Source organism: Cicer arietinum, chromosome 4, assembly GCF_000331145.2.
Source record: "Cicer arietinum cultivar CDC Frontier isolate Library 1 chromosome 4, Cicar.CDCFrontier_v2.0, whole genome shotgun sequence".
NCBI lineage: Eukaryota > Viridiplantae > Streptophyta > Magnoliopsida > Fabales > Fabaceae > Cicer > Cicer arietinum.
The window spans coordinates 745,234-756,604 of NC_021163.2; the positions used below are offsets into that span (position 1 = coordinate 745,234).

The 11,371-nt window shown below is 35.6% G+C and overlaps 2 protein-coding genes across 2 annotated transcripts in view; both read left to right on the plus strand.

Moving 5' to 3' along the window:
- The window catches only part of LOC101514243 (ABC transporter C family member 5), a 7,965-nt gene extending 3,735 nt beyond the window's left edge, over positions 1–4,230 (plus strand). The window contains exons 4-11 of the mRNA XM_004494996.4: positions 525–1,214; positions 1,295–1,459; positions 1,686–1,980; positions 2,081–2,295; positions 2,582–2,887; positions 3,032–3,095; positions 3,222–3,461; positions 3,586–4,230. Of these exons, the coding sequence (XP_004495053.1) occupies positions 525–1,214; positions 1,295–1,459; positions 1,686–1,980; positions 2,081–2,295; positions 2,582–2,887; positions 3,032–3,095; positions 3,222–3,461; positions 3,586–3,698 (2,088 nt within the window). The 3' untranslated portion in view covers positions 3,699–4,230. The remainder of the gene's footprint in view (positions 1–524; positions 1,215–1,294; positions 1,460–1,685; positions 1,981–2,080; positions 2,296–2,581; positions 2,888–3,031; positions 3,096–3,221; positions 3,462–3,585) is intronic.
- Positions 4,231–5,128: 898 nt separating this feature from the next.
- LOC101514558 (NADH dehydrogenase [ubiquinone] 1 alpha subcomplex subunit 9, mitochondrial) lies at positions 5,129–11,192 on the plus strand. The gene is made up of 12 exons (XM_004494997.4): positions 5,129–5,318; positions 5,413–5,509; positions 7,044–7,108; positions 7,217–7,302; positions 7,445–7,529; positions 7,637–7,707; positions 8,419–8,550; positions 9,140–9,255; positions 9,388–9,511; positions 9,865–9,933; positions 10,610–10,730; positions 10,822–11,192. Exons 1-12 carry the CDS (start codon positions 5,234–5,236, stop codon positions 10,959–10,961), a joined length of 1,191 nt encoding a protein of 396 aa, XP_004495054.1. The 5' UTR covers positions 5,129–5,233; the 3' UTR covers positions 10,962–11,192.
- Positions 11,193–11,371: the final 179 nt, after the last annotated feature.

Genomic DNA, 11,371 nt, shown 5'->3' on the forward strand with positions numbered 1-11,371 from the left:
GTCATGAGGAAATTATATGGTTGATGTTCACCACGCTCATTTCTTTACTACTGTAGAGATATTGTAGGGAAACATGTGTGAAATATAGGAGTGACTTTGTGACATTATTGTTATATATAAGATATGACACGAGACGTTGAAAGTTGTAATACAAGTCTTGAGGAAATTATGACTTTCGGTTCCATATTAAATTGATTTGTGCCCACAAAGGCTCAGAAGTGAAGCCCGATATTGTTCTATTTTATAGCAGCTTCCTCCTGAGACAAATTCGTTACTCGTATGATCGTATCAGTTGGCCATTATGGTAATTGAATGTATTACTGATATTTGAAAACATTATTTTCAACTATGGCTACATTTCTTCAGTTGCCAACATGTCTTATTTATCTTTGTCTATAATGATGTTTAATTTTTTCAAAGACTATAGGAATAATCCTTTTATTAACGTAAGTCTTAAAATTGTGGTTTATATCAAGTGAAAATAATTTGCTCAATTGAATTACTTTTTTCTTTCAATTTTGAAGGTTCTTAAAGAAGGCCGAGTCATACAGACAGGAAAATATGATGATCTTTTACAAGCAGGAACGGATTTTAGATCTCTAGTTTCAGCTCACAATGAAGCAATAGAGGCTATGGACATTCCTATTCACTCCTCAGATGATTCAGATGAAAATGAGTCATTGGATGGATCTATTATGACCAGTAAGAAATCTATTTCTTCTATAAATGATATTGATAGTTTGGCAAAGGAAGTTCAAGAGGGATCATCAGTTCCAACAGCAATTAAGGAAAAGAAGAAGGCAAAACGCTCAAAGAAAAAACAGCTTGTACAGGAAGAGGAGAGGGTACGAGGTAGAGTCAACATGAAGGTGTACTTGTCTTACATGGCTGCAGCATATAAAGGCTCATTGATTCCCCTCATAATCATCGCACAAACGTTATTTCAGTTCCTTCAGATTTCCAGCAATTGGTGGATGGCTTGGGCGAATCCTCAAACTGAGGGAGACCAACCGAAAGTAACTCCCAAAGTTCTTCTTCTTGTTTACATGGCCCTTGCCTTTGGAAGCTCATGTTTCATATTTGTAAGGGCTGTTCTTGTGGCTACATTCGGTCTAGCAGCAGCACAGAAGCTTTTTTTCAACATGCTTAGAAGTATTTTCCATGCTCCAATGTCTTTCTTTGACTCTACACCGGCTGGAAGGATCCTGAATCGCGTTAGTTTTCTTGTTTTTTCCCTTCCTCTTTTTTTTTTTGTCCTTCTACATCATATAATGGATTATCTTTATTCCCTCAGGTTTCAGTTGATCAAAGTGTTGTGGATCTTGACATTCCTTTTAGACTTGGAGGGTTTGCTTCATCAACGATACAGCTTATTGGCATTGTTGCTGTAATGTCAGAAGTTACATGGCAAGTTTTGCTCCTAGTAATACCAATGGCAATTATTTGTGTGTGGATGCAGGTAGTTAGAGATCTTGCAGCATAAATTTTCATCTTTCAATCTGCTTTTCAAAAAGATTTCTTTAGCCAAAAATCAAGCCATGAAGGATAAAATAAGCCCCATTTATCATAAAGAGAAGATACATTGACAAAGGACTAGAAATATTCCAATAATACATTGCATCTTTGTGTTTGCCTGTGTTGTGGTTTTATATTTTGATTTTTGACCATGAACTAATTCCTTGCAGAAATACTACATGGCTTCCTCAAGGGAACTCGTACGTATTGTAAGCATTCAAAAATCTCCAATTATACAACTTTTTGGTGAATCAATTGCTGGAGCAGCAACCATCAGAGGGTTTGGACACGAAAAAAGGTTCATGAAGAGGAACCTCTATCTTCTGGATTGTTTCGCACGACCATTCTTCTGCAGTATTGCAGCTATTGAGTGGCTTTGCCTGCGCATGGAATTACTTTCGACCTTTGTATTTTCTTTCTGCATGGTATTACTTGTGAGCTTTCCCCGTGGAAGTATAGACCCTAGTGAGTATTTTTTTCTTTCTTTCTTCTGATTAATTAATTTCCTATGCTCACAAATATCTAACAATATTCTGTTGCTAATCACTGTTACTTTTCTGCTCAGGCATGGCTGGACTTGCTGTGACGTATGGTCTGAATTTAAATGGACGTTTGTCTCGCTGGATACTTAGCTTTTGTAAACTTGAAAATAAAATTATATCTATTGAAAGAATTTATCAGTACAGTCAAATTCCTAGAGAGGCGCCAGCAGTTATTGAAGATTCTCGCCCTCCATCCTCATGGCCCCAGAATGGGACAATCCAACTAATTGATCTGAAGGTACCATCTCAGTTTTAAATTAAGTATGCTCTTTGTTCTTCACTTCTTTATGTAGACCCAAGTAGTCCATGCCTATACTCTGTTGTATTTAATTTCGATTTTAATCATTTTATTGTTTATTTCTTTCTGGAAGAATCTTATGTTTTATTTCTGTCACACAAGATTAGAGTCTATGCAAACTCTTGGCCATGTGCCTTGCATCAAAATCTTTATTATGATTTTTCAACTGCAATTGGATCTTTCTGGTGATGATCCACCTCATTTCCTTCTACTGTTTCTCTTGAAGGTTCGGTACCAGGAAAATCTTCCCTTGGTGCTTCATGGAGTATCCTGCACATTTCCTGGTGGGAAGAAGATTGGAATAGTTGGACGAACTGGCAGTGGCAAATCAACTTTGATTCAGGCATTATTTCGATTGGTTGAACCAGAAACCGGGAGTATTCTCATAGACAACGTTGATATCTCAGGGATTGGCCTTCATGACCTTCGGAACCATTTGAGTATCATACCACAAGATCCAAACTTATTTGAAGGCACCATTCGAGGTAATCTGGATCCTCTTGAAGAACATTCTGATAAAGAGATTTGGGAGGTTAGTATAGTAATATTACTTAGTTTCATTTAAATAATTGCACTGGGTTTGTGTAATAATGACTCCAAAGATTAACAATGACTACCTCAAGTAGGAGTAGGTGGTTGTTCTATTTTTGATTTCTTTGAGTTTAACTTCTCACAGGCACTAGATAAGTCTCAGCTTGGAGATATCATCCGCGAGAAAGGACAAAAGCTCGATACACCAGGTAAGAAGCCCCCCAAAACTGGAATATTTCCTGTATATTCTCTTCACCAACCCCTCAGAAAAGAAAAAGGGAAGGTAAAATATTGAGTCACAGGTAGCTATCTTAACATTTGTTTCAAATTTTCAGTGCTAGAAAATGGTGATAATTGGAGTGTAGGACAGCGTCAACTTGTTTCTCTTGGCCGAGCTCTTCTCAAGCAATCAAAGATACTTGTACTTGATGAAGCAACAGCATCTGTTGATACTGCTACTGATAATCTTATCCAGAAGGTTATCCGGAAAGAGTTCAGAGACTGCACTGTGTGTACTATTGCGCATCGTATTCCTACTGTTATTGACAGTGATCTTGTTCTAGTACTCAGTGACGGTACGTATTGTTTAGCCTTTCTGCATTTTCTGACAGAATAATAAAACAATTTCTTTCAAGTTAAATGTTGAAATCTCATCATGTACTTTGTGCTCATGATGTTAACTTTTGACATTTTTTGCAGGCCAAGTTGCAGAGTTTGACACTCCATTGCGGCTATTAGAAGATAGGTCATCCATGTTTTTGAAGTTGGTGACTGAATATTCATCGCGATCAAGTGGCATACCGGATTTTTAAACAAGTTGAAAATGTCACGAAAAACTTCCCAGTTAGTAGCGGAAAGAGCTCAAGAACCTTCAGAGATAGCAGCAGCAAGAGTGCAAAACAAACCAAAAGTTGAAATGGTGATGACGCTTCCGTTGCTGCCACTGCTGCAATTGGCACAGGCAGAGACACAAAACGAACACACACATGCGTCAATCAAAAGTTGAAACTGTTATGATTTGATTCATCCTTTTTGAGAAACATTGAGGAATGAATTCCTGCACGGTTGACATGCTTTGTTAGAAGCAAGATATGCTGTTACAGGAAGGTTAACATGTGGCGTCTGCGTCTGAATTGGGATCAATTATGTACAATAAAGTAGTTTCGGGAATGAGGAGTTAGGTTTTTTGCTTAGAGAAATGTAGAGTTGGAACTAGTTTTGTGTATTCCACAGTTTTGTTATTAGCAGTGAGTAATTCAGAATAAAGGGCATTTCTAAGCTGAAATTTTGACTCCATCCTCTGCCTCCTACATGGATACTGCATAGTTGGTTGATTAGTTTTCATATATCATCGCTGATAATATAATTTATATATCATATAATTCACTTCTGAATATTACATGCTTGAAATACAAGGCTTCCACACTCAAATATCAGGAATATCTTCCACAAGCATGGTTGAATATTTAAAATTCTTTGTAACATACTTGGGGGGAATGATAGTATATAACACCTCCAAATATCACAAATCTTGTACCTTTAAGTCATGACTATCCAGCAACAAAGGCTGTTTTGTCACATATGGTTGATTTCAGAAGCTATAATATGGCCATCTCCAATCTCCAATGTGAATCTTTCCTCCAGGCTTTCAAGAGCCTTTAGCAAAGATTTCTCACGTGTTATACTTGCATAATACAATTATTATTGCCATATAACTGATGCTTAGATAATACTATTTATTTTCGAAGGATGGAAATATTTTATTTCCAGGGAATATAACATACAGGAGTAACAACCAATGGAGTTGGGTCTAGGAGAAAAAGTTAGACTTCTGCAACGTGGTGAACCTGAGTTCGAATGTTCATGCTAGAAGAGATAATCACATTTAATATCCGACACGTCTCAAATATAATTACCTCTAGTAAAGAGAATCTATAAAAAAAAAAATAGGAGTAGCTACCAAAATACCAACTTTCCTCTATTTATTCATTCTATTTTTATATTTTCAACTAAATAACTTTTTTTTTTAAATTTCAAGAAATAAATACAATACAGCTTGTGGAAGTTAACTTGACATATATATTTTTAAGAAGAAGAAAAAAACTTTAAACTGAAGGAGGGTGTATGTTTGAAAAAATAAACTGAAGGGGTGTATAAGAATAAAAGAGGTGTTAATAGGTCTGGGCCAAATGCAAGACGGAGCCCAATATACCAGTAGTAGCCTAGTTGGTCGCTGACGCTGGCGTGCACCCTCCGGCCATAGTAGCATAATAGCATTTCTGTGTTCCCTCTCTCTCTTCTCTCTCTTGTTGCTTCTGTTGTTTTGCGTTGTGTTTGGAACGGTAAGATGCAAGCCATTACGAGGCGCTTAGGGCACCAATCACTCAAGTCCTCAACTTCGCTCAAATCCATCTATCCAATTTCCGATCACTGTTCGTATAACTAACTAACTCATCTTCCATTATGAATTATAATGCATCCTTCTCAATTAGCTTTTTAATTTACTTAAGGTAATCGTAATTGCAGATTATGGTGTGGATCACGAACGTTACGTATCCACCGTGGCTACCAAGGGCGTTGGCCACCTCGTCCGCAAGGGTACTGGTGGACGATCATCTGTCAGGTTAATCGCATTCTCTCTTTCCTTTATCATTCAATTCTCATTCGTTCATCATTTTTTTTTCTAGGTTTTATTTCAATTTTTATTTTATGAATTTTCATTATAAGATTGACATTGACAACAAAAAATATTCATTTCTGTTGGTTTAGGTCCTACATTTTCCAGTAACAAAATTAGGTTGTTAAGGAAGCGCTTTTAGTTAAATATTTCTATATGAGTTTTGAGCTCTTGAGGTATTTGAATTTGATGGAAGTCTAGTGTTGAAAGAAATGAAAATGGTTAAGTCCTTGATTTATTGAATCAGCTCATGTAGCGAGATGTACGAGTGGTATAAATGGGGTCTGATATTTTTTTGTTTTCATTTAAGGGTGTTGCTATAGATGCAGACCCAGTGTTTTGACCTTGTTGGACTTGCATGAGCAACAAAGAAAAACTACAGCTCTAATAAGGATTGGCAAGCTATGAAGCATAAACACCTCTCCAAAGTACCGTGTCAGACATGTTTAAGACACCAATACTTCTCAGATATACCTTGAACATGTGTTAGACACCTGCTAACAGTGTCCAATTAATTTCTTTTTTTTGGTTTCAAACACCAGCACTTCTCATACACAATACGCGTGCCAAGAGACTGAGCCGACACCTGCTCTGCCAAACACTTATCGGACACTCTTTACTCTAAATTAGATCTTTTACTCTTTGAGACAAATGGTTAAAGGATCTCTCTTATAATTATTTTGTGAGGCTCGTTGTCAAAGGATTAACTAGTTGTTATTAAAGACATAATTCATTATCTTAGGATTATTTATGTGAGGATTGCATTATAAATGATTCCTCTGAATCTAAGTATCTAAGTATTCTTCATAGCTGGCAAGTGAAGCCAACTGCTAATGGTTTCACCATTAACTGTTAATTTTAGGCCCTGCATTCAAGTATTTGTGTGGTTTGGATAAAGTTTGTGCACTTCAGAAAATCTCATGAAGTTTTCAAGAAATGAAGTTGCGTTGCTTAGTTCGATTTGATATTCATGAAGTTGTGAAAACATTGTAAGATTAGTTGGATGCAACTGTAGCTTGATTTTGCATGTTTAGGAAGGAATAGACACTACAAATAATCTTTTGTATTATCACCAGTTCATGATTCTTAATATTATGTCTTCTTGAAGTTGTATCATGGATGTTTCTCGTTTATTGTGCCATTCTCAAATCTCAATGTAGGTCTGCAGTTTAAAGGCTAGGATTTATTTGTCTTCGGGAGGTGTTTGGCTTTGTTCTTTTGCATTCTGATTGAATTAAAAGGGTTATTTTGAAAAATCTTCTTGTAGTATGAGTTATAGTTTATTAACCTTAAGATTAGGAACGTGCTGAGGATCAAATTCTTCTTCTGACCATTTTACTTGCCTCAAATTCTATTTCTTCCATTGGTTTTTTGAGTGAATATAGGATTCAGAAGGTATTGATCTGTCTTAAAGTAGTATTGTTCTTATAAATGGCTGGTAGACAGTTAAAGTAATGCTTGAAAGCAATTCCTTGTGCAGTGGTATTGTTGCTACAGTATTTGGGGCGACTGGATTCCTTGGTCGATATGTTGTCCAACAACTTGGTAAGTCTGTCGGTTGTATAATTTTTTCAAAGAAAATTTACCAGAATATTGTGACAAAAGTTAAATATTTTATTGCTCGTTTTTGGGGATGCCGTTTCCCTCTTCCAGCCAAAATGGGATCTCAAATCCTAGTTCCTTTCCGAGGCTCTGAAGATTGTCCTCGTCATCTCAAGCTGATGGGAGATTTAGGACAGGTATCATTTGATATTGTTTTAATATGTCCAAAACTTTTGCCTTTTCTTTCTACCTGATATGAATGGAAAGTAAGTAGTGGTATGTTCGTGGGCTATTTCCATTCCGTATTTGTGCTAATCTTCCAGTGGTCAATATACCCAGGTTGTTCCCATGAAATACAATCCAAGAGATGAAAGTTCAGTTAAAGCTGTAATGGCTAGGGCTAATGTTGTCATCAATCTTTTGGGTATGCATCTCATGTAATACTGTCACTTGAATGTTTATGAATATCAGAGTATGTGACTTTTTGTCTCATAATCTCATATTCATTTCGGCATATTTGTTTGTTGGCAGGAAGGGATTATGAGACAAGAAACTACAGCTTTGAGGAAGTGCACTATCACATGGCCGAGAAATTTGCAAAGGCATGTTCTTTCACATTTTGTAATTTTGTTCTCATCCTATATCATCATGTTAATGTCTTAACTCTTAAATCATGAATCACTTACTCACTACTCTCTCTCTCTCTAAATATATATAAGAACTCTTTTTTGGCTTACATGTCTGTATATTGATGTTTATTTTCAATAATAAGTAATAACAGCACATTTATAAATCTCAAAAAGAAAATGAATTTAAATATAGCCTCCAATGTTGATAAAAATCAAAATACGCTGTTAACTGTGAAATTTAGGATGTTCGTGAAGTTATGAGAGAAAGGGGCATAATAAAGTCATCTTGACATAGTTACCATAATGTTTTCTCAAGAATCGATTGTGTATTATTATGAGATCTGGTCAACTAAAAATGATGCCAAGCATCAAATATGGAACATGTCCAAACTCTTCAGCGTGACTCTCAAACTGCGTTTTGACTCTTATGTTTTCTAATCATTCCTGATTGGATTGAGTTTAACTATTTTAAAAGAAAGTCTTCCAAAATGATTATTGCATCATTCAAAAAATTTATAATTCAGTAGGTTGAATTATGAGCTTACCTAAGGAAAATATTCAGTTCAGAGGTTCAAAGCGGTTTCAGTAGGTTGGATATTTATTATTATTATTCTAATATCTGTAATTTCCTAATTTGATCTGATATTCAATATTTGTATTAGTAAATAATCTGAGTTGATGCAGATTGCCAAAGAGCATGGTGGTATCATGCGATTCATTCAAGTTTCTTCTTTAGGTGCATCTCCTTCATCTTCTTCCAGGATGCTTAGATGTAAAGCAGCTGCCGAGGAAGCAATTTTAAGAGAATTACCTGAGGTACACTTAGTTTCTTGTTCTGTTTTCATGTGTAAAAGGAGCAACTATTCTCTCTAATGATCTTCTTACATTTGAAGCCTAACAAATATAGGATATATTTTTGTCTCTTGTTTTGATAGGCTTTTGGGTAAATGATTAAGGATTTGAAAGAAAAAAAAATCCTGAACGATAGAGATAGATGCTAATGACCAATCAATAATACTTTTTACCACCCCGGTCAATTGCCAATTGACTCTTCATTGTCTTGGTCTTGGCTTTTATTATTCTACGAACAAGTAGTAAATTAAAAGTTATCGATTCATTATTTGTAAGGTTTTGGGGTTTATCTAGCTGTCTCGTGAGTATTGAGTAAAAAGGAAATTTGATAGCATTCTTGCTACTTTTTCAGAATTTCTTCAGTAAGTATATTTTGCCCTGTTTAAGCACTGATGGATTGTGTATATCTGGTAACAAAATAGACATACATTATTTTCCGTGTGAATGGTGAAATGAAAATATTTGCATACATACAGTTGAAATATTATGATCGTCATGCTTTGGTATCTGGCATGAGAATTAATTGTAGAATTCTTAATATCAACCTTTACAGGCTACGATCTTGAGACCTGCTGTTATGATTGGTACAGAAGACCGGATTTTAAACCAATGGGCTCATTATGCAAAGAAGTATGGCTTTCTTCCATTGATGGGGAATGGGAACACAAAGTATGTGTAAATCTATCAAGCAATTACTCTAAGCTTCAATATTTCTACCAAAGTAAATCGTATTTATAGTGGTTCTTCCTCTTGGCATTGAAATTCGTGTTTCTTATTTTTTCTGACTTGCAATTATTTCAGAATCCAACCTGTATATGTTGTTGATGTCGCCGCCGCACTTACTGCAGCCTTGAAGGATGATGGCACTAGCATGGGAAAGACTTATGAACTTGGTGGTCCTGAGATCTTTACTGTGCATGAATTGGTAATCTCTGACTTATCCTTTCATCTGTGCATATCTTGTCAAAACAATAGATATTAAAAATATTGGAAGAAATCAGTGAAATGATGTATGATAGAAAGTGAGGGCAAGTTGGCAAAACTGAGAAAAATTATATCTGTGTTTGTAATCCTTTTGTTTCTGAAATTACAGAATGTACAGTGATTAGAGTATTTGTTGAGAAGTCTATCCAACTGACTCAAGAGTATTAGTGACAGCACTAACTGCTTAACTAGATGACAGAAGCTTCTAGAACAAGCTGCACGAGCATAACATCACAGCAATACACTCTAATAGTATTTCTCTAACAATGCAGAATCTTTTTATGTTAAATGCAGGCAGATATTATGTTTGACGTGATTCGAGAATGGCCTAGATATGTGAATGTGCCTCTTCCCATTGCAAAGGTGTGCTCACTTCTTCATTAGTTGATTGCTTGTCTACGTACTAAAGAACTGTCATGGATGAACATCTTTTTGGCTTGGAGGGTTATTATTATGCTTTCAATATTTATATACAATACAATTCTAGGACTCTCACATTTATTGAGTTTCATGCACGCTTAATTCATTTCTTAATGTATACTGTTCATGTAGTTGGGTTGGGGTGTCATTTCTGGTAACGAGGCAATCTTCCCCACTGTTGAAGTAAGATTAGTCAAAGACACGTATAAATTTGTATTTAGTGCTAATTTTCTGTGTTTTATATGCTATTTGGGGAAGCCATTAGGATCGGTTTAGTAGCAAGGAGTTTGGTTAGTATGCAACCGGTTCTAGGTTTGAACTTTGCTGCCTTTATTATTACACAAAATGATGCTTTTTAAAAAATGTGCTTTTTGGTGGTATCTGTGTTAGTAGCTCACAATCTCATCTGTGATTTGAAAGACATCTATTACTTGGTCCTCTTCTGTTATTTTAGTACAAGGTCCCTTTTTCTTTTCACTGTACATTCTTTTCTGAACAGCAATTTAGCTGTGCGTTATTAACAGCTTGTGGGAGGGGATGCTCAGTTTCTTACTGAGGATAAATTATGTCACTTTGATGTTATCATATGCCAACATTGTGTGGTCATGATTGATTTCAGGCATTGGCAACACCGAGGGAATTATTATTAAATAAGGTCCCCTTTCCTCTACCCAAGCCTGAGATGTTCAACCTGGATCAGATCCATGCTTTTGCAACAGATACCGTAGTTTCAGAAAATGGTGAGTTCCCTACTTTATCACAAGGGCTTTGATTATAGAATTATCTTTCAATATGTTGTGTCCGACATTTTCTGTTTGATGAAATTTGCAGCTTTGACATTCAATGATCTTGGAATTGTTCCCCATAAGCTGAAGGGATACCCCATTGAGTATCTTATTTCACATAGGAAAGGTGGTCCACGATTTGGTTCTACAGTCAGTGAAAAAGTCTCTCCAGAAGATTGGCCGTAAGATTCTTTGGATATTTAGTCTCGGGTCATTTATCTTTGTCTTGCCTGTATTATCACCATTTCATTTCAGTATTTAAAAATGATCGGAAAAGCTTAACTTTTTGTATCTTCCTTTCATAATGTAGAGTGGGTAATCATGTCTGTTGATGATAATAAAATCCAGATACCTGATTTATGAAAACGCCATTGAATCAAATTCATATTTCTAATTGGAATATTGGATGATATCTTATGTTCTTGTTCTTGTACTTGTTTAGTTCTTAATCTGGTTCGAACTTCTAATCAGCCTCCCTTCTTAACCCTGTCTTCAACAACTCAGGGTAAATCTTGTACATTTAAAGAAAAACAACACATAATTTTATAAATTTAAGAATAAATCATCAATTTAGTTTCTAAATTATTACACTCTTT